This window comes from Dysidea avara, chromosome 4, assembly GCF_963678975.1.
Source record: "Dysidea avara chromosome 4, odDysAvar1.4, whole genome shotgun sequence".
In the NCBI taxonomy this organism is placed as follows: Eukaryota; Metazoa; Porifera; class Demospongiae; order Dictyoceratida; family Dysideidae; genus Dysidea; species Dysidea avara.
The window spans coordinates 4,038,660-4,062,774 of NC_089275.1; the positions used below are offsets into that span (position 1 = coordinate 4,038,660).

General features: G+C 35.7%; 2 protein-coding genes and 1 long non-coding RNA gene across 5 annotated transcripts in view; all 3 read right to left on the minus strand.

Moving 5' to 3' along the window:
• Positions 1 to 1,286: 1,286 nt before the first annotated feature.
• On the minus strand, positions 1,287 to 1,778 carry LOC136252820 (fibrinogen-like protein A). Its single transcript, XM_066045395.1, has one exon. It carries the CDS (start codon positions 1,776 to 1,778, stop codon positions 1,287 to 1,289), a length of 492 nt encoding a protein of 163 aa, XP_065901467.1.
• A 6,002-nt stretch (positions 1,779 to 7,780) lies between these two features.
• On the minus strand, positions 7,781 to 18,783 carry LOC136254014 (uncharacterized). 3 transcript variants are annotated; one of them, XR_010700250.1, is made up of 9 exons: positions 18,719 to 18,783; positions 17,290 to 17,388; positions 16,396 to 16,450; positions 14,309 to 14,388; positions 14,110 to 14,246; positions 13,498 to 13,817; positions 9,775 to 11,184; positions 9,643 to 9,716; positions 7,781 to 7,862 (listed from the first exon to the last, which is right to left on the minus strand). It is a non-coding gene; the product is annotated as an uncharacterized lncRNA (long non-coding RNA). The 3 variants fall into 3 exon arrangements; XR_010700249.1 differs by lacking the exon at positions 7,781 to 7,862 and having other exon boundaries at positions 9,521 to 9,716; positions 9,775 to 10,918; positions 10,993 to 11,184; XR_010700248.1 differs by lacking the exon at positions 7,781 to 7,862 and having other exon boundaries at positions 9,521 to 9,716.
• Positions 18,784 to 19,546: 763 nt separating this feature from the next.
• The window catches only part of LOC136253018 (uncharacterized), a 56,983-nt gene continuing 52,414 nt past the window's right edge, over positions 19,547 to 24,115 (minus strand). Inside the window, exons 7-8 of the mRNA XM_066045604.1 lie at positions 19,721 to 19,869; positions 19,547 to 19,636 (exon numbers count right to left, since the gene is read on the minus strand). The gene's annotated coding sequence lies outside the window, so the exon portion shown is untranslated. The remainder of the gene's footprint in view (positions 19,637 to 19,720; positions 19,870 to 24,115) is intronic.

The following is a 24,115-nucleotide window of genomic DNA, read 5'->3' on the forward strand; positions in this document are numbered from 1 at the left end:
TGTACATTTACTGATAAAATCAGAAATATTTAACGTACATCTGCTTCATCTTTTCTTCTTCCTGTGGTAAAGAAAAATGATAGGTTTAAAAAGTCCCAAAGCAGGCCATAGGCCGGCTTTGGGGTATACAAATACAAAAAGAAGTGAAATCTAATCCAAAACAGCCAAGCTGTAAAAAAAGTGTGCGGCCCTCAAAAAGGCTATGGTGAAAAAAGATGTGAAATCCAAGGTGGCGGCCAAGAAATGACTGTGATGGTAGGTTAATGGTAAAAATTTTAATAACAACAATTCAGGTGAATTTTGGTGCCGCTTGGTCAATTGGCACAAAATTCACCTGAAATGTCGTTATTAAAATTTTTACCATTAACTTACCATCACAGCCATTTCTTGGCCGCCACCTTGGATTTCACATCTTTTTTCACCATAGCCTTTTTGAGGGCCGCACACTTTTTTTACAGCTTGGCTGTTTTGGATTAGATCTATTTACTTGCATATAGATCAGGAACCTTACGGGCTTATATGCCTTTCTTATATATTTCATAATTTTATGAGCTACAGAATAACATTGCTGAGGGAACTTTTTAATCCTAGCTGGTTAAAATTATGACTACCACTAGGCTTGCTGTTACTCCAGTCCACAATCACTACCCTTGAATACAGTTACTTGTAGTTCTACAATTTAAGTGAATTATTATGCACTACTACAATATGTATATATGACATTAGAATGTATAGAAAACACTACTATGTACAGCAAGTATTAGCTGCTTGAGATTCCACCATGATACTGATGATATTATTAACTAGTATTATATACATGTAATTATAACCAATTTAATTAAATTTTGTGACACACGACTGGTTTACTAGTAGTATAGCAATACAGCATTTAATACAACAACCACATTCATAATTATGTTACAAAAGTTTTAATGTTAGTGATAGCATGGCAAATTGTTTATAAATCTACTGATATGAGTCATACTGACTTATAATACTAACATTGATTATGATACATGTAGAGGTAAGCGGACATTTTTCTAATGCTGCAATTACTGGAGGTGAGGTGTGAACTACAAAGAAACACAATCTTTGGGGCGCATCTTCATTAGGGTACAGTACGGCAAGCTGTTTATTGATGTTCATGGTATTACATTTGTAGTACCACCATCCTGCTTTGTGTGTACTTGCACAGGAGTAGCCATTGTTTCTATCAATTGTGCTAAACTTTCTACCATTAATAGAAGAAAAATAATCTGTACCTTTCAGAGTGTATCCTGCAATTGTCAACCTTCACTGTCAGTTCCAACTTTGAACTGATTGTAGTGGAGGTAGGTCCAGGTATTATCAGAATTTTGAATACCCACTCTCATCTCCCATTGGCCAGTTTGCATGATGCAATTTATTCCTTTTAGCCAGTACCAGAATTCTCCTGTGAGGTTGCCAAATCCATTTTCATAGCTTTCCCAGTTCTTGTTGAAACTCTGTTCACTGTCCTTCTTGTTTCTTTGTATCACAATCCATCCTCCATCATCTGTATCCATGTCACAGTAGACATCAGTAGTATCAAAGTGTTCCTTTCTAATTGTATACACTCCAGTTGGTGAAGAGAACATTTTTAGATTACAGCAGTTTTTGATGTTGTATTGTCGATGCTTACACTTGGTGGTAAAATCTTCATTACATTTACCAATTAATTTAGTGCAGTATTCTTCATCATCAGCATTGACCAGTAGAAGTGATAGTGCTATTATGACAAGTTGAGGAATGATAATCATAGCTGCTCCTGTAGATGATGGTGTCTAGTAGATCAGTTAAAGTAAAACGAAGGCAGTTACACTATAATTATTTAGAATCTTGATACAATAAGTTCCACTGCGACTTGTCAGGATTGTATTCTTTCCTCAATCTGAAGGTTGGTCTTGCTGCTCGTCTGTTTTTCTTTTAGCAAGCAAGCAATCAAGGAGTAACAACTGTTTATATAGATAGCTATGTGATATAGTAACTATATATGACAGCACATTTCCTTATTTGGTTTGCAATTATGAATATAATCATTCATGTACATCTCACATCTGGTAGAATGTAATAATTTAAATTGATGATGTATAATAATGTGTACTGCAATGTTTTTGGCTAAGTAGTAGTTAGTAGTAATTACACTTACTAGCAGAATTACATATGGCTGCTGACTTTCATCCTTACATGTTTGTTTGGCAGTCAGCTTTATTTTCAGTTCATCTCCAGCTCTGTTAACTTGTGGCTATATGTAAATAATTGTGGATAATTGTACTGTACATCTTCTTGTACTATTCCCATAGCTGATGCAGCACAAGCTGTCTACAACAGAAAAGTTTTTATCAGAGACTTGCAGGAATTATAGAAAAACATCTATGAGAATGGTGCCAGGAGATGAACAGTGTAATTTCTACATCAGCATTTACTCTGAGTTTGAGGTAATTTCAAAAGGCTTTTATACTGTAATAAAAAATAATTGTTTTAGGCGCTAGCCTATTGTACTACTGGCATTATTTTAAGCATAGTATAGTCATAATGCCTTACACAGGCATTTTTCACTTTTATCAAAAGGTATAAATACATTATCATTAATTATTCAAAAGTGATTTATAAGCATAATATGGCATAATTACAAGAATTAACAATAGTTGTGGCCAGGGGTTTTATTGAATGTAGCTATTGGCTCTTGCTACTGTACTGTACATAAATAGTACGCTAGGCTGAATCAATGATTATAGCATACATAAGCTGGTGCCTAGATCAGCAAAAAATAATATCTATATACAGTAAGCAAGATTAGCACACTGTAAGTATGTATTTGTATGGTGATTAATCTGACACATATCTTGTTTTGCACTATACACATACAGATGGTGTAAGAAACATATGACTGTAAATGTTTAAGTTGTCAGCATGTACAAGTACACCTTAAGGCCATTAAGGCCAACTTCTTAACATTATTATCACCAAACATGTCACACATCAACTGGAGGACTAGAGACGGTAACTCATTTTCTTTCTTCAGCCCTTTCAAAGCTAAAATGACAAAATGGTATGCAAGTGATTGCTTAATGTATTTCTGTACATAGAAATACAGTATTATTATGTTTTAAAACTTAATTACTAGGACCAGGTCAAGTATATACAACCAAGTACAGAAAAAAACCAATGGAACAACCTAACCATAACAATACATTCAGCACACTGTGCATTCAACACCGTCCAGTGATGTACTAATATACACACAATATGTAATTTGTGTGTTTTCTTTTCAAGGAGCGGAATTTATTGCTAATGATTTTACTCAGCACCAGCAATAGTGTTAGTTACTTTTGTGCCTGGTTCTTCAGACTCAGGACCCCACCATTGCTTATTACAGGCTAACTATAGCTAAGCAGGTGTGCAGTGTTGGGCAAGTTACTTTGTAAAAGTAACTAGTTACATATTACATGCAAATGAACTATTTAGTTACAGTTACATATTACTCATAAAATAAAGTAACTATAATAATATTACATATTATATTACTTTGTGTCCACAGCCTTAAGCTGTCACGTGTGAAACTACCACTTTATCACGTGGCATGATTGCGTTGTGCAAATCTTGGTTATAAGTAAGAAGCTGGTGAATAAGCTTCATTCAGTAGGCTTCGTTACTTCGTTGTGGCTAGGCGTTTCTCAGAGGATAACTAACAAGATTAGTAACTTCGTTACTTGTAGTAACAATATTACGTAATATTAGACTCGTTACAGTAACTATATTACTTAGGTTACTTAGGTACTCGTTACAGTAAAGTAACTTGAATTATATTACCCGTTTTTATAGCGTATTTCGTTATATTACTTAGTTACCACAAAAGTAATTATAATATTACGTAACGCGTTACTTATGTAACGCGTTACTCCCAACACTGCAGGTGTGTGTAGTGTGAGTGCAAGTATTTGTGTGGTGTGGTGTGGTGTGTGTGCGTGGTGTGTGTGTGTGTGTGTGTGTGTTGTGTGCCCCGGCCTATTAAGCCCAAAACTATTTTTACCTATTCTGCTTTTGAGCATTGCTCAAAAATTAAGCCTATTATGCTCAAAATTATGCTTTCAAAATCAAGATTATGCTTTCAAAATCAAGATTATGCTCTAGAACTGACTGTTTTATTAGAGTATATTAGTGTTTTCTGACTGCTCTATCAGAGTAAGTGACTGCTCTATTAGAGTATTTCGATCTTATTTCTGCAAAGTGTGAATAACCAACAAAGAAACGTATGTTAAATGTGAAATGCACTAATAATATTGGCAGTGATTATTTGCATTCTTTCAGGCACGCGTACTCCGCATTTTAATTAAAATTTCAAATATCGTCCCTATTATGCTGGCATTATGCTTGATGCTTTTGGTCACCCATTATGCTTTAAATTATGCCAGCATAATTGGCCGGGCCTAGTGTGTGTGTGTGTGTGTGTGTGTGTGTGTGTGTGTGTGTGTGTGTGTGTGTGTATGTGTGTCTAAACACAAGTGTGAAACATGAAACTACTAGCTGACAACAATCCCAATAATGATGGGTCATGAGATTCTTTGGAATAAGCATTATCTATTGGGTGGCTTCCTTGCTAGTCCAAGCTTAAGTCCAAGTATTTACAGGTGTGTTAATGTGAAACAATCATTATAATTTATCTCTGGCCACATTCTTTGGTGGTGCTAAATGTTTCTAGATTGAGGATATAATATATCTGATATGCAAGTAAATCTTTGAGTTATTGTGAGCAGATTATGAGATTGATGGTCTTGGATACTTATTATTTTATAATAAGTACATCAGTCATCTATTCTGAGTTGATTAACTCTACTTGTACTGAGTACGGTATTTATAAAAGAATGATACTTCCTTTGTGGGATAGTTACATTGGTGAACTTTTATAAACCTTATAGAACTTTACATGGGAGAGATAAAGGAGAAAAGAGTACTTTAAATTTCAAGTACACTTTGGGGCAAACAGTGCTTATTGCCCACAAAAAGCTTTATTGCACTGCAAATAGTGCTTTAACATTATACATAAAGCACTTTGTGGTGTAATAAAACACTCTTTGTGGGCAATAAAGCACAGTTGCTCACATGCTTTAGTGCAGGCTAATAGCCTGTGGCGTTCACACCAGTATGATTAATCACCAAAGCTGTTGAAGGGTGATAGCCCTTGCCATGCTGAGAGGTCAATCACCCCAGCCAATATGAGTTCTACCACTGGATTTCTTTATAGACATGCATACTTAAATGTTTCGATGATGGGTGGGAGAAGGTAATGTTGCTGTTACATTTGTTAATGAAAGTGAACAATGTCAATTCCTGGAGATATCACGGATATACTTCACTGTGTATCATACAGTACGATAGTACTGTATAGTAGGGACATCGAAGGTGTGGGGGAAATCCGTGATATAATATAACCCAAAAATCTGCCACGATTTTTCCTCACAATGACATTACAGTATTGGATGGGTAAAACCAAGCCCAACAGTGTCTTCAGATTGACCCGAAACATTTCCGTCAAGTTACTACAGACTTTTTAAAAATTATTCAATGGAATTTTCTACTGCCTGCCTGCCCCCCTGACGCCTTCAGTCAAGCGTAGCGGAAAACTGGCTACAGCTACAGTCCTAATTCTTTCTCAGAAATGTTTCTAGTTCGCCTAAGAAAAAAACCTTTGGTATATTGATAAACATACAATGCTTGCGCTGTTATCTTACCTTTTATCCTTCTTTACCATGGCCATCAGTCAAGGTTCTACCGCTGAGTGTTAATAGACTACAGTATGGCTTCCATCTACCAGTGTATATTGCATCAAACTATTTGAATACACATGGTCGCCGGTTGCACCAAAAACACACGTGAATGTGACTCACTGTTGATATCAATCAGAGAGAGCAACTCACGGCGAACTATTATAGCAATGTGTAAATCAATAAATATGGTTTATTTAGTAACAATGTTAAACTGAGTCGGGTCATCCAGGCCCTGCTTTACAGATTATTCGGGTCTGACCCCACGTGCTAAATTAAATGTTGACGTGTTACTACATGTATTAGCGTAGCTCTGCAGCTGCTTCTTTCATGAGCCACACCCACTTACATAAATTACTTTCTGTAGACATATGGTAGCCATGCCAATTCATCAGTCCATAGGTATGCAAGAATCCATGTCCATTATTATCTGCAGGCTTATGTAGAGCCACACCCACTGATCAGTTGTTATTATATGAGTCATAATCTGGTATAATAGTGCTGTGATTATATCTTTTAAAATATTGTGACTAGTTTTGTGAAAAGCACGATATTTAGTGGTCATAAGCGACATCATAAGCTTGCAAAAAAACTTCACAAACAAATATAAGAAAAAATTGGGAATTTTAAATTAGAGTAGGGACAGTGTATAGTGCTGCAATAAAAAGTACTGAAACAAGCTGGATCAGAGTAGTATGTAATGTCTAAATACTATAACAACAAGAAGTGAATATCCCTACTGTGCATTGAGTATAGTACAGTAGGAATATTCACTTCTTATTGTTTTACAGTATTTGGACATAATGTACTACTCTGATCCAGCTTGTTTCAGTACTTTTTATTGCAACACTATACACTGTCCCTACTCTAATTTAAAATTGTTAATTTTTTCTTATACTTGTCACAATAGAATTGATTGTGGGTTGTGACAAAAACCTACTAAAATACATGATGAGTGTGTCTATTATGCCATACTATGGTGAACTAAACATGAGGTACTTTGTTAAACTAGTTTGTGTGCATTCAGGATGCTAATAATTCGTGCAACACTTGTTAATTACGAGTCCTAGTGTATGGTGAATCTACAGTATACAACTAGAAAGTTCCATAAATCATTTAAGGCATTGCCGCAAGTGCTATATGAAAACCAAAGCACTTGACCTCGTACATTAATTTTCATATAGCACTCATGGCAATGCTTTAACATACTTAAAGTTGATGCTGTTAATAATCCACTCTGTAACAAATTTCCTTGAAATTCATAGTCTCGTGTAGTGCCCAACTTTTTTACATTTGAGCACATAATAAGCTTAGAGCATTGCTCAAAAGTTTTGAACAATGCTCTATATATCAAAACCACAATAAGTATTTTCAAAGTATGCTTGACTCAACAATCAATCACATAATTGTGTACACTGACTTATATTGTACTCAATAGCCAGTACCATATCACTTATACTGATGACAAATATGTCCACTGACATATTTTTGGTTTTTACACCTGTTTTGGTTGGTTTAATGGATTCTTACTGGCGAAAGGCCTTCAAGGAATCACTAAAATTAATAGTGAATATAAGCAGTGGAATAAGGAAAAACCATTGTTCTGCAACACTTATACACTCTAGCAGTCTAGCTCACCCTTGTATATGCAGCGATACAAATGTCATAGCAATAGGTATAACCACTAACAGTTGATCACAACTTGCAAATGATGATCAGATTTGTAAAAATGAAACTTTTTCACACATTTGCATGCCAGCAAACAGAACATTATAACAGTTGACTCTTTGTACTGATTAAGTTACTCTTGGGATCAAAATAAAGCGAAATAATGCCATGAAAACGTTCAGATAATTTTATGCAATTATAAAAAAAGTATAAAGTTCAAAGTTTTAAAAGTGGGTCAGATTTTGAGTGTGAAAAGGTACCTTTTGGGGACATATATATACATTGTACTTTACAAACACCATATAACCTGAGATACAAGCTGTTCATCCTGAAATAATTCCTTTCAAATACAGTCATTTTATGGCTTTCTTCCTACAATACATGTACAGACTTTAGCCTTCTCACAGGTCCCTAGTACATGTAATAGAGTTAAATAATACCAGCTACTTGCATGTACTAGCTGCCTTACTGTACAGCATTTATTAGAATAGCATTGTACACACTAGCCGCTCTATTCTATTGCTAGTTAGCTGCTGCTATAATTCCTGCAGCATTTCTATGTACAATGGGCATAAGTGCTTCAGAGCAATGCAAAGTAGTGAAATCCTTAGTAGATGGTTTTAAATAGTTCAGCTAGAAACAAGTCACCCACTAGAGAGATCAGCTAGAAACAAGTCACCCTGTAGAGAGATTAGCTAGAAGAAATTACCTTGGAGTGAGTTCAGCTACAAAGAAACCATCCTGTAGAGAGTTCAGCTACAAGAAAATCACCCTGTAGAGAGATCAGCTAGAAACAAGTCACTTTGTAGAGAATTGAGCGACAAACAAATCACAGAATTCAGCTGCAAACAAATCTCCCTGTAGAGAGTTCAGCTAGACACAAGTCACCCTGTAGAGAGTTCAGCTAACAACAGATCACCCTGTAGGGATTTCAGCTAGAAAAAAGTCACCCTGTAGAAAAATAAACTACAAAAAAAAATCATCCTGTAGAGAGTTCAGCTATGAACAAATCACCCCAGAAGGAGTTCAGCTTTAAACAACACACCCAAAAGAGAGATCACTCAGATCATCTAGAAAACGTTACCCTGTAGAGCGATGAGCTAGAAGAAATCACCTTGCAGAGAGTTTAGCTACAAAGAAACCATCCTGTTGAGAGTTCAACTACAAACAAATCACCCTGTAGTGAGTTCAGCTACAAACAAGTCACCAACTAGAGAGATCAGCTAAACGCAAGTCACCCTGTAGAGAGATCAACTAGAAGAAATTACTTTGCAGAGAGTTCAGCTACAAAGAAACCATCCTGTAGAGAGTTCAGCTACAAACAAATCACCCTGTAGAGAGTTCAGCTACAAACAAATCACCCTGTAGAGAGTTCAGCTAGAAACACGTTACCCTGTAGAGAGATCAGCTAGAAACAAGTCATGCAGAGATCAGCTAGAAACAATCCATCCTGTAGAGAGATCAGCTAGAAGGATCACCTTGTAGAGAGTTTAACTACAAACAAATCACCCTGCAGATAGTTCAGCTACAAAAAAGTCACCCTGTAGAGAGATCAGCTAGAAGAAGTTACCTTCTAGAGAGTTCAGCTACAAAGAAACCATCATATACAGAATTCAGCTGCAAACAAATTACCCTGTACAGAGATCAGCTAGAAGAAGTTACCTTGTAGAAAGTTCAGTTACAAAGAAACCATCATGTAGAGAGTTCAGCTGCAAACAAATCACCCTGTAGACAGTTTAGCTATGAAAAGATTACCCTGTAGAGAATTTAGCTAGAAGAAGTCACCTTGTAGAGAGTTCAGCTACAAAGAAACCACCATGTAGAGAGTTCAGCTGCAAACAAATCACCCTGAAGAGAATTCAGCTACAAAGAAACCAACATGTAGGGACAGTTCAGCTAAAAGCAAGTCACCCTGTAGAGAGTTCAGCTACTGTGTACAACAAGTTACCCTGTATGTATTATATATATATAAATTGTACATTTACTGGTAAAATCAGAATTAGTTAAAGTACTTAAAATCTATAGGTAAAAACTAATCAAACATTTCTAAAATAATTTATACACTATACAATATATAGTAGCAATGGAATACAGTGTAATAATAAAATCTAAAGTAGCTGTGCATTGTCACAACATGGAAAAACACGTATGTTAACAGTTTACTGCAATGTGTTTTTGAATCAGTTATTACTTTTTATTGTTGGATCAAGAAGTGAGTCTTGAAAGTGAGCAGAATCAGGCTGACTTAGTTCAGATTGGTTATTCCTATAAAGTAACAAAGTGGCATAGCCACACTCCAAATTTGGGATAATGATTTCCTTACCTTACTGCATCATCTTCGTCATCATCATCACTCCCCTCATTAATAACAACATATTGATGTCTATTGCAATGGAATACCTTCCTTACACTAGCTGCAATAAATATTACAATCAGAGGAAATATCACTAGTGCTAATGTGGACTGCAGAAATTCAAAACTACTGATAATGACTACAATTGTCATCAACTGCAGGATTAGTCCATCAAATACATTTAAAAATTTGCTCCTGTAAGGTCGGAGCCATGTGTGAAGTAAAGCAATTACAACACAAGTCAGGAGTAAATAAAACAACATACTGTCATAGTTGCTATTGCCAAAGAGGACAATTAACATTATCACTTGACGACAAATCAAATAATATGCAGCAAACCAACGGTACTTGTCTTTTTAACATCCTTGAAACTGATCGAGTATTGGTTTGAATCTAACCAAGTTGATCTTCCTTTTCAGAAATGGTTCAAGCAACTTAAGCAATGGTAAACCAATTCCACCATCAGTTCACAGGTCGATGCCACTGTTCCATACAATGCATGTCTCCCATGAAAGTATTTAATATTAGGAGATGAGTATGCATACACCTCATTGATATCAGTAAATGTTAGTGGTCTTAAAAGCTGTAGTGAGGTGGATACTAATGATGTGTAAGACAGTAATAGAAGAAAGCAAAATACACGAATAATGTATTGACTAATTAATTCAGACACTTTTCTGGAATATTTTGCAACTATCATAAAACCAAATAACATAACTGAAACAGTGCTAGCATGAAAATAATGGATAAACAGTTGATCGATTCCTTCTACCAAACAAAGCTTCCCAAGATTCAACTGTGCAAAACCTGACAATGTGTTTATGAACTGAAAAGCACCATCAGAAATGTAAGGGTTGTTACTCAGTAATATATTCACCATGCTGTAATAGTAGATTGTCCCATACAGGTATCCTGAAGACAGTTGAAGTTGAAGTACATTAAATAAAACACTCCTCCTACTGATATAATCCAATACAAACAGGTCAATAGGACCAATAACACTGTCATTCCAGTACTACAATGATCTACACTGACAGTCAGCAGAGTCATATACTAGGGAATGTCATGGACTACTACACTCTCCACATGCAGGACCAGACATGCAGGACCAGACCTGTGATGATAACATTGATCAGTGATTATTTCCAAAGTAACCTTGTCTGGTCATCCTACGATTAACAAACTCACAATACTGACTAGGACTCAATGATGTGGTTGCTTGATCATTGACACTACCAAACCAGTAACCTCTTTTGATCTCATTATAATCATCATAACACTCCACCACATCATGATGGTAAACACATCTTCCAAGTGTCTCGCTGAAGGTATATGCAGGATGGTGATAACAGGGTACTAATTCAATAATGAGTGTCGCCTCTATTTGTTGAAAATAATGATTTATTTGTAAATGTAACAGTAATGTAACATTAGTACTGCTTCTTATCTCCTTACCAAATAAAATAACATTCAATGTTAAGCTGTATAAATAGGTGAAAAAGACTGGGTGAAAAAAGTTGGGAACTCATTGGTGGTTGCTTCATGAAAATAAATTTTATTAATGCACAACGGCCATTATTAAAATTTATTATCATCCACATCATTGCAGCCACATTTCAATGCCGCCACCTTTAATTTCACAACTCTTTTCACCCAGGAGTTTTGAAGGCCGCACCCTTTTATACAGCTTGGCTGTTTTTGCATGGATAACATTGTACCATGTATTTCACAACTGATGTGGGGAAGTCATCACAGAAAATTAGAAAGTTCATAATATATATATATATATATATATATATATATATATGTGACCGGATTTGCGAAAAGGTACCTTTTTCACACACAAAATTTGACCCATATTTTGTACTTTAATGCTTCATAACTTTTTGATAATAGCATATAATTGATAGCAATTTTCCATGAATGTGGCTACAGTATCTGGCTACATTTTGAGACTAAGAGCAATTTAATCAGTATAAGGAGTCAAGTGTTACATCTTTTTGTTTGCTGGTATGTCAAATGTGTGGAAAAGGTACCTTTTCGCAAATCCAGTCACATATTATGAACTCTCGGTACAGTTAACTGAGTGTAAATTGTAGTCATAAGGAATGAGAATCAATGTACCATTGATATTTTTGAATTGATATGGTGCATAGCTACATTAAGGAATTCTTTTCTGTGGAGCTCAAATCATAGATAGTATATTCTACGTACCCAGTACTATCTATGCTCAAATTAATGCTGCAATATTTTGATACACTAAAATAAAGAGAATTTGCATCGTAACTCCACAAATATGCTCCTCCGTGTGAAACAGCATAATTGTTAACAAAGTCTATAATAAAAATTAGCTCAGTCACCAATATTAACAGTGGTTCCTTCATCAATATCTATCATCAGCAATGTTATTTTAAACAACAGATTTCCAACTAATTTCAGTCTACATGCATTGTGATAAAGCACACACTCCATCATTTTTTGTACAATCTGATGAGTTAAAACCTTGCCAAAAGACTCTAAGCATTGATCAATATAAACTACACACTAATCTGCTACATTATGATCAAAACACACTGTACATACAATGTGACTAAAGCTAATACCACCATGAATATGCACATGCACACATACAAACACATTAGAAAACAGTTCATGAAACCTGCAGACATATACCAGCATTCAGCCTTGCTGATAGTGAACACAATTTGTCAAATTAGATTTTCTATGAACCAAACATTCCTGTTTGGCAGGATGTACACAAATGAAACATTAGAAGATAGTTACTGTAAGCTGACTAATTTAGACAGGTGTGCCTGACCATACTATGCAATGGCCTAGTCAGCACAGGCCTCAGTGCAGATGGGGTGCATATATACAACCATTCATCTCAGTGGTTCACACTGGCCCACTCAATGGTAACCACTGTTCGATCATTGTAGTGATCTCTGTTGGTTCATTGAGGATTTGCTGGTGATGCTATTACATAAAAACATGTGATACTGTTGCTTCACCTTCTCCTCCACTATTATGATGATTTCATTGTGATTTTCAGTGCACCATGACTCAAGTAAGTCACAAGATAACCCACTCTAAATCAAGCAATAAACAGGTTGTAGCACCAGGTGTCCTACAGACCTTTAGCACTTGTGCTGAATAAATAAATTAAAAAATTTGCAGAACCCACACAGTGCAAAAACCAAAGCCTTTGGCTGCAATATAAACAACCAGTCACACCTACCCAATTAACTGGGCCACCTGTGCATGCACCAATCAAGTGCCTACATGAGTCAGTGCTATCAAATCCTTAAGACTAGCATACACGTACCACAGGTGGTTGCACCATATTTTTTTACTCTTGAATACCTACACTGCTTGAAGTTTCTTAGTTTACTAGCTATAGAGTGGTATATCCCCATTGTTTGTTATTATAGTAGTTTTTCAGTAAACCAGCATTCTCTGATGTTTTACTGAGAGTTTAAAACTTAGTAAAATAATTATGTTCCATATACTTAAAGTTACTGACGTTTTACTATCAGTATAACTGGGTCAACTACAGTAAAGCAGCTTTACAAATTAGTAAACTAAGAACCTTCAAGCAGTGCTATACACTAGTAGAACCAGCACACACACACACATATAGCCATGCAGCTATAAATGTAAGTACATGGTGTATATATTCACATGTTCAGTCACCTGTATCATTCCTGGACTATCCATAATCACACATGGACCAGTATCATCAAATGTTCTACAAAGTATTGATACTATATACACACTTAATAATTGTACACTATAAGATTGGAAATACACATGAAATTGAATAGATTTAAAATTGATACAGCTGTACCTGTCTTCTGATTCACTTGCTCATAGCATCAATGATTGTCTGGTAAGCTATAGAAATATCATAGAGTAATACAAACCCACAATCAGTTACTAAAGTAGCTTATCTAGTGCAGAAGCATAGTAGATGGGAATGTCATGTAGTTCAAGATCACTGGCCCAGTACTCATCTGAATAAAATAAAGAAAATCAAAATGGAACACTGCTGGTGAAGATCTGCTCAGGCACTTGCCAGTTTAAAGCAAGTAATTTACACAGAACTCGAGGCTTTCTTAATGTAGTTAGCATACTTGTTAAAGAGTGATAACTATGAGTTACCCAAATAAATACTGTAAACAATTACAGTTTGGCATGAGTAAGGTTTGGCAAATTTGATGAATCAAACAATTTGCCAAACTTTTGTTTACCAATTAGCCAGTTTATATTATTCAATATTAGTAATTTACCAAAGATCAAGCTAACCTGCTTTGTGTGGCTGATTTTCCAAATTAAGTTGCACAAATTTTCATTGCTTATTTATGGTATTGAGCTTTCAAACACTGGAATAAGGCTCTTGTATATACTGTTTTCTACATTTGAAATGAATATTTTTGTAAGTGCTACAAAGATGCAAACAAAAATACAATGCAGTTAATCACAGCTTTTTGAAGAAGTAACATACACAAATCAACACATCTGGAAGAACATTTGCTACTATAAAGTGATGATCTCTAGGCAAGGAATATCTCCAGTGTGGAATATCTGTGGAAAATGAAAATTGGCTAAATGATAAACAAAAAGGTATACTAGGATTATTAGTGGTAGCTACATTGTATGCTGAGTATGAAGTAGACTACGATGTATGCTGCAACCTCACGTGTACAGGTAAGTGTTTGGCATAGCTGCCAGACCCTTGTCTGTATCAATAGTAGGTGCAACTGGAATGTAAGTGGACAGCCCTGTGCTTCTATGAATAGGGACCCGCCGATTATGCTCACAATTTTACCTATTATGCTATGCTACACTGCTCAAAAATTCACCCATTATGCTTAAATTAATGCTCAATATTTACCTATTATGCTCGATTATGCTCAATGTTAATGCCTTAGTTCATATGCTATGCTACTAGTTTAACACTGTATAGAAAGAAAAAAATGAGTGGCTGGAACACAAATAATAAATTTTTGCTGCATGTAAGAGAAAAGATCGATATACTCTAATAGAACAGTCAGTTGGATGATTGTTCTATTAGAGTTACTGACTGCTCTATTAGAGTATATCGATCTTATTTTGCGATTGTCATTTTCCAGCAAGAATTTATACTATCGTACAAATATTTAACCTATCATGCTAGCATTATGCTCAATGCTTTTAGGTACCTATTATGCTCAAAATTATGCCAGCATAATCGGCGGGTCCCTATCTATGAATATAACTGCATAATTAGATTCATGATCACTGACCTCAGTTATGAATATGAGAATTGTCTGATGTATATATAGCCGTAAGTATATATGAGGGTATGGTCATGAATTTACAAAAAAAATAAAATTCACAAACAAGTACACTGTATCTAGCTATAAGCAAAAACCAGGGATTTTAAACTAGATAGTACTACCTCACTATAATTATGTGACTGGATTTTGGAAAAACGATCTAAATTGCACATTAGAAGTTTCGAGATAAATGGTTTTAAAAAAATTCAAGCCAGCATAACTCTCCAAGGATAGCAAGCACACGTATGAAATTTACACTAAAGATGGATCAATCTGTTACCTTTCAGAACACTTCCAGTACTTGTAGCTTCTTGTAGAGTTTCTTGCCAAATAAGATAGAAAATCTGAGCTGTTGGACAAGCGAAGTACTATCAAAGGGGAAAATGAAGACAAATCATGATTGGAGTCCAGAGATGAGATTACAGGGCTGTGCTGGCTCCTTAGTGGTTAATATGTAGCAAAATCCACAGAAAAAATGTCTGGCCAACATTGTCAGGCTGTCCACCAGTAAACTACTGATTCTTGCCAAGCCAGGTCCTTCACAAGGCCTAAAACCGCCATTTGAGCTCTATACACCCCCCAGAAAAGACGTCTGTTGAAACCAGCCTCGAGTAGTTTGAGTGGTACTGAGTGTCAAAACTACTAGTATGATAGTGTAGCTATCCACTGGTGGTGTTAGTTTGATTTTTGCCTGATGTGCGATTTGGATCGGTTTTGTAAAATCTGGTCACATATGATGGTATTAGTGTATTATCTCAATTAAACTTTGAATAAAAATTGTAACAAAGCAGTCACTACAGGAAGCACTGACTATATTCAGAACATCACTTAGATTTGGTGAAACTTATATATGCATATGAACCATGTCAGCATGCGGTTTCTGCATTAAGTTTCTGTTAACAATACAAACTACATACATTGTGTTGTATATAACACACAAACAGGTCCGCCCACGGGAAGGGGGGAGGGGCAGCCTGAAAGGGGCCCCAGGAGGCCTCATGAAGGGCCCCTCGAATACCTATTCAAAAGATTGATATACTCTAATGGAGCAGTCAGATCTAGATACTCTAATAGAGCAGTCACATGTAATGACCTTTTTTTTTTTTTGTCTTCAACATACAGCTTGGATGAATATGTGATTCAGAATGGAAACTTCCTTGACCCTGGGATCCCACTTTAACTCTTTGCCCTGGGCCCCTTAAATTCTCTGGGCATCCCTGCACACAAAACAACTGTTTTAATATCCAAGCGAGCAATATCAATATTTCCTTACCAAGAGATTTGGGATGGGATGATATCAGTTTGATTTCCACAAATCCCATATAGCTCTGAACAACAGGATACAAGTACTTAATTGCCACTAACCTTTGTCATTATAATTGTGAATATATTTAAGGTGTATAATATAATTTTATATTAACCCTTAAACCTGCATAATCCAGAAAACTGGATTTGATAAAAAATGAATTGAAAATGCACAATACTCTTGCCAATTTACATAGGTGGTTACAAGAAGGCATATCTCATGAAGCATTTGTCCGATCACCTAGAAATACAGATTTTTATAATTGGCAAAGAGTGCATTCATGTATGTATTGGAAAGACATGTTGATGTACACAATGCCACATAAATTTTAATATTAGTTTATCTGTGTGCATGGGTGCTATTACCAGGTGGACCTTGTATCAGATGGAATCTGTTCTGCAATGCAATCTCCATCTTGTGCTTTTTCAAGGTGAAGGGGAAAGCTCTGGGTTGGATGAACATGACAGAGTATGAGATGATTTAAACCAAAACTTAATGGTGTCATTTGTTGTTTTTAGGCAGCTTCAATGGTTTCTGTGCTATGGACTTTATTGTTACAAGGAAAGCATGCAATCCAGTTTACTGGATTATGCATTTTCAGTGCTTTTTATTATTTTTTTTTATTAAGGCTTTACAGCACAAGTGCTGAAGGTCTGTAGGACACTTGGTCCTACAGCCTATCCAGAGTTGTTACATAAAGTGTGTTTGAAAAGGTGGAGAAAGGAGAAAAGAATCCATGACTGGACCTGGGCAGCCTCGAACCTGCAGCCATCCGATTAACGCTCGAACGCTTACAGGAGTGCTTGTGTTTTATAAAACAGCTGTGGGTTTAAGGGTTAATATAGCTGAGACCTGACCAACCTCTCCTCGTTTTTCACTATCTGCATTCCCAATAGAGGTAATAAGCAGATGTCCATTTTATGTGTGAATAGCATAGGATTGCTATTGGTACTTCTGTTTCTATCAGATAGAGTAGAATAAATACATAGCATGCTTTACCATAACATGTACAATACACCAACATGCATTTTCGTAATGAAGACATATACACACAATAGTGTGTCTTGCAGCCAATTAAGCTGGAGTGCCACACTGTGAATATACTAACTAGAGCTGTACTGATTCCCACTTTTTAGGGAAAATCAATATCTGATATATTTTTACCCTGTTTTACCGATAGTTAACCAATACCCGACTGTAGGTCTCTACAATTATACTTGTGCACACTCCATTAAAAGTAGAGCTAGTAAAGCCAATTCTGTGAAATTGTACACTTATCTCAATCAAAGTTTCTAGTCGGACAAGTGGGCTAGGGCCTGAACCATCACTGTTTATCTTTGTGGTTACCACAAAACAAAAAAAAATTACCTAAGTACATACCAGAGCCTTTGACACCAGCCCTCCAGTGGTACTGCAGCTGCTGAAGCTGAAAAGACTAATAATCTGCTGGTCACAGCCCATTACAACCGATTTCCGATTATGGTAAAAACAGCTAATTATCGGCTTCTACCGATTACCGATCCAATTATCGGTACAACTCTAATACTGTACTAATAGGAGGAAAGAAATGTGTGTTTCATTCATGCATAGCTCCATGGTCCTTCTCTAAAGCACACAAATTTTGCATTATAGTTTTTTTACGTCATGTTCAGCACTTCACAAGCCAAATGAAATTTAAGCAATATCAATTCATATAAAATACAAGCCCTCAAAGTTAGGCTTAATTTCTTCAGTTTTATTTCTGTCCATATTGTGGGGGCCTGAATTACATATTTCTTGTTTTCATACTTTACAAAAAAATATTATTTTAAAATTGAATGTTGTGAAAGTTAATGATTTATTGAGTAGTTGTACCAATAATTGGTAGAGGCCAATAAATAGCTGCTTTTACCCACAATCGGAAATCAGTTGTCATGGACCATCAGACCATGGCTAGCAGAATGTTGTCCTATTCAGCTATAACAGCTACAGTACCTGTCTCCTCTTTTCCTTTTATTTTTTTGTGTGTATTTCAATATAATCAATAACTTCAATTTTATGTGCATGCAGACATGTACAGTATTAAGATTTTCAATGTTACTTCTTATCTTTAGAACAGAAATACTCTCTGTGTAGAGTAAAGTTTATGAAGTGACAATAGACTCGGACATACATAACATGCTATTGCAGTTTACATGCAAGTACACCAGAATACATTTTCCAACAGCTGTAGCATTAACTAATGTGAAAGCAATAACACATTACTGTATGTACAGCAATATACTGCACACTTTTACATACTAAATCTTACCATACATGTAGATTAAGCAAAATACGTAAATTCTTAATCACTGATAGAATTGATCCAAATTCCTATACAAAGCGGCAAATGTGAAAAACAAAAATAACTACATTCAGTATATACCTAGTTTGTACTTTCAAACTGGTATTTGTTAATCTTCATTCACTCCAGCATTTTCAAAAAAACTTTGTTCAGCAAACCTCTTCTGATTCAAGCACATTGTAGCTTTGAGGTGTGTAATTGATGGTAGCTTTGTAGCATTTATTGTAGCTTATGTATCTACTTCAGATAACTGCTGTAGTATGTACAGTATCTTCCACTTCCATGAAACATGATGAACGCTGAGCTATACTAATACTTTTTTATCATCATTGTTCATGTATATCTTAAGAGTCTTTGAGTCCGCATGACTTGCAATTACGTATCAGTGAAGTCTTGATATTGATTATATTATACATGCACTGCAGTTGGAGGCTATTATACTTGTTAATAAGTACATACGTACTTCCAGAACAACATAATTATAACATTCGCTATCACAATTACAAAACGTTAACTTTCATTGACTCTTTAGGAATGCGAAACAAATTACAGGAATTGCATAAGCACTTTTCAATAAACATTCCTAAATAAGAGCATGCCGTATTTGTGCACTAGTGCATCTTTAAGGTAAGTACAGATGCAAGTACTGTATACAATTACACACAAATTGTACTCACTATATACTTACACACATACTTTTACATTATCATACAGTACACACCCTTGCTACCCACACAGTGGCAATTTACCTGTCACAGAAATTGTGTGAACAAAAGACCCCAAGTAGTTTAAGACCATAACACATGTGTACTCTCCTTCTTCATTGCTTGACATATTAACAATACTAAGAAATGCTGTGGTAACTCTGTATTCATCTGTAGAAACCTGTAAATAGTAATAGTGAAACATATTGAGTCACACTCTTTATGTTGTGATACAACTCGCTCAATAACTCTGTTACAAACTTACCCAAGTAAATATTCTTGACATGTTGGTAAATACAATTCCATTTAAAGAAATAGACCACGCAACTATGGTAGCATTGGTTGCTGAGCAAGTGATAGTTTCATTGGAGCCAACTGTAATTAATGTATCTTTTGGAATAGTGAAAGATCCTTCTGTGGGTGTAGAAATGTAACATAAAGCAGAATCAGCATGCATCAACAATTTCTTTTAGAAATCCAGAACAAAACAGCCCACATGCAAAACAAGTTTTAGTTTTCAAAATCAGCAGTGATGAAGTAATGACTGGAATTCCAATAATATTGATTCGTAAATGATTTTGTACCGCATGCTTTGAAAATCTAGGCACTCATGCAGCTAATATAAAGTAAGAAGTTTATCATTTTGCACTACAATTAGCAATTCAGAAAAATAATTAATACCATATAACAGGTTATTTTTGAAGCAGAAAATTTTGCAAGAAGTACAGTCTGAATTTCAAAGGAGTTTAATATCAAAGAGTGCATAAGTCCAGGTGAATTTCAAATAAACAGAAATCGTGTCACAAATTATAAAGATATGTGAATGTTTGCCAAAAACTGACTTACTGCATGATGGAGTAATCCCCATCCCTGTGCACTGAAGAGAAGACTGAGGGAGTCTCAAGCGGAGTAGAGTAAATTCACTGGCTCGATTGTGCTCAATCGTAGCTATACATTGTACTATAGATTCTAGAGCAGATGGCATCAATTCCCTTGATCACCTGTTTTCTGGTTGTTGGCATAGTAATGATACAGTATAGCCATTATCATTAGTATCACTGAGTTAAATCTTGAGGATTACCAAGAGGGAAAACTGAGTTGGTCAGGCCATTGTACGTATATGTTAACATTGCTAATATATATATATACATGGTGCTTACAATAAGAGAGGAGTTGCTGCACAGTGTGCAAACACACTCAGCGAAGTGCAAAGCATGAGCATTCTAGGAGGATCTGGGGGCATGCCTCTACAGTAAAAGAGTTCATAATATAAAAAGAAAGGAGAGTGTCCTACTTTAATATGGCCTGTACAAATGCGTATCATGAAGTGATTCAGTAAAACTTTGATTTCTATAGGATATTGTGTCAGCATATAAAGTGTAAAAACTGTTGACAATGCCATCAGTGGACTGCTTATTGAAACTACAACAGTCATTGAAACTTAATGTAGAGCAGAGATAACACATTGAATGTGACTATAGGTATTGCATCATAACTTCATGATACGCTTTTGTACAGCCATACTGACTTTTATATTCGACAAAAAAAAATTAAAAATTAGACACTAATGTGAAACTTTAGTGATATTTCACTGCTAGCTAGCCAGGGGGGTTCCAGGGGTTTCAGGAAACCCTTTGGATTTTACACACTACTTGAAACATTAAGAAACTGAAACTTCAGGTTTCCAGAATCTGGAATCTATCATGGAACAGGACACATTGTAAACTTTTATATCTAGTTAAATAATAATTTCTCACATGATAGCAACACTTGTAGCATTGTTCTAAATTATGATTTTGGTGAGAAAATAAAGATACTCTAATAAAGCAGTCAGGTAATATAAACTATTCTAATATAACAGTTACGTACCTGTAGTGGAAACCCCTTTTCAAAAATCCTGCCTGCTAGCTAGCTATATAAATATATGTGTGTACAGTTAGTTATAGCAGTTAGAATTCACTGAAGGGGTCTGGGCGTGAAACTCCCAGAAGCTGCAGAGTTTTTGCAATTTAAAGCTTTGAAAATGCTAAGTAAAACTAACAAGTAAAACTAACTAGCAACTTGCAACTTTTCTCCCTATTTTCACAAGGAACCTATGCAGCATGACAACCTTATAGAATAGCCAATAATTAATTTGCTATATACGACTAGGAAGCTAACTGTATACAATGAATTCACACAGCTACAATAAAAAGGCTACACAGCTACAAAAATGCAGTGTACTAATATAATGGTTTGTTACAATGAAGTGAATGGATCATTATGTAAATATACTGGACAGTCATGAGACCAATCACTATTCGAAAATGGCACGATTTGGAGTGAGACTGAGATTTTGCTCAGTATCTCGACAGGATGAGTGGGTAGGTGAAGAGGAGTGATTTCTACTCAAAATATCCAGATGGCTGCCATGTAATGTATGTGTGAGCAACTTCCTGCCACAGAATGAGGCATCTAGTTTGTCACTGCAGCCCTTTACCCAGTAAAAGAAGCCAAGAGTGACAAGCCAAGAAATGCTAATGATTATTTTATGAAAATTGAATTGTGATATAAGTGTGTTGGTTTATAATCAAAGAAATCACCTGATGTACACATGATAAATGCTAACTCAGCCCAACTGTCAGCACACGTGATACATAGAACCCGCAATCACTTCTGTACAAAATGATATGAATGCTATGCTGTAATTGGAAGTGTAGTTTTGTGCCTTAGTTATGCTGAGAGCCATAGGTAACTACTCGTGCTGTAATGTAAGGTAATTGGAAGTACTGTATGTGTAGTTATGTGCTTTAGTTAGGCTGAGAAACTATAGGTAACTACTCGTGCCATGTATTTTCAATAACATTTGTAAAATGAATGTGTGGACATGATCGTCCAGAGATTGCATGAGAGTAATATAGTTCGAGCTGGTTAGCTAGTTGGTCCAGCTCCAGATTATTGGTCCAACTCAAGCCTGCCGAACCGGACCGCCTCCTCCAGCACAAGTGAATTGCAAAATGCTTCATTGTTGCTTTCACTTGTGGGAATTTATTTTTGAAGAACAACCAGACGTGGGAATTTACTTTCGAAGAGAAGAGCCTCTTCAAAACATCCGAAAATAAAAACCCTTCACTCAGTCAAAAATTACCTGATATAAAGTATGCCATAAATTTAAAAAAAGAAAAGATCTCTCATTTTCCATTGGTGAGATAACATAATACATAGTGCTACTGTAGTATCCCATTAATAAGAAACAGAAAACATTGCGATACTACAGTAAATTTGGCTTCTATATACTGATAATAATGCTATACCATCATGTGTCTGATTAGTATAGGTAATCACACACATTTGAGTGCAATTTTGGCTGTTACGAGTACAATTATTCCATAATTGCACGAAAATGCGTGTGATTGCCTACTAATCACATAGTGACCACCCTTCGTGGTTTGTAGTACACATCTATCCAGTTCTATGTGGCCATTAACTTCTACCAAGTGATTGCATCATTCTTCTTTGTATTACATCATTTGTTGTTGCACTTAAAAGGCTTCATGTGTCAGCAATTCTGATTGGCTACTCAAAATGCCTACATATGTTGCACTTAAAAGGCTTCTATTGTCAGCTTCTTTGATTGGCTATTCATTATATCACTTTCTTGTTGCACTTAAAAGGCTTCTGTTATTCCGCTATTTTATTGGCTACTTTACAGTGCAATTACAGAAACAAGGCCATGCGATTTGGGATTAATTGCACTCCTACTATTGAGACTAATGTATGGCAAATTAAATCACTATGTGATTAATAATCAAAAAAAAAACAATATAGCAGCTAAACGTTAGCTGTAAACAGAACAGCTGCAGTGACTGGATCAGTGAAGAGGCCTTATACCATTTCCAATTAATTATACCACAATCGCTCAGTGTAACAATATTTGAAGATGATTGGCTAAAAATGTATGGAGGTACTGCATGACAAGTCAAACTTGGAAATCTGGAAAACCTATAAGCAGGGGCGGATTTAGGGAGGGTGCTAAGGGGGCTGTAGCCCCCCTTTCCTTTCTAAGTTAGTACCTATTCAATCAGTAAACCCCTAACTCTTCTCTGTGTAACAAAAGTACACTTATTTCAGGAACTATGCATCAATACCAACACAAATAATGTCTATGTAACTAACCTATTGTTCAACTCTGTCCAAGAGAGTATAGTTTCCTCTTCCTCAACAGTTCTTCAAAAAAACCAGGTTTTGATTGTGGGTTGCATTTCCACTTACAGAGGTTTTAATTGTGGGTTTTGAATTAGCAATATTTCCACCATGGCTATAAGAGGTGATTAGTGTGGTTTTTATATTTATATAAAAAGTGTTAGTTGATTTAATTGGTTAGAGTTATCAGCTTCAGTATATGTAGCTAGCTACCAACTCAGCCATTTAGCAAACTGTAGTTAGTCTTTTGATGATTTTACAGTCTCATAAGACAGCTGATATGACCCCATGCTGTGGGTTATGGTGCTGGCATTTGTAGCTAGCTATACATCAGTCTTCATAATCTGGAAGATCTAGAAATAAGTTGACTAGCTATCACAACAGCAAATTCAGAAAGTCCATAAATACAAATATAGTTGCACTTTGCTACTTTGTTAGCCTTAACGCCAATAAAGTGTACTGAAAAGCACAATGCAGT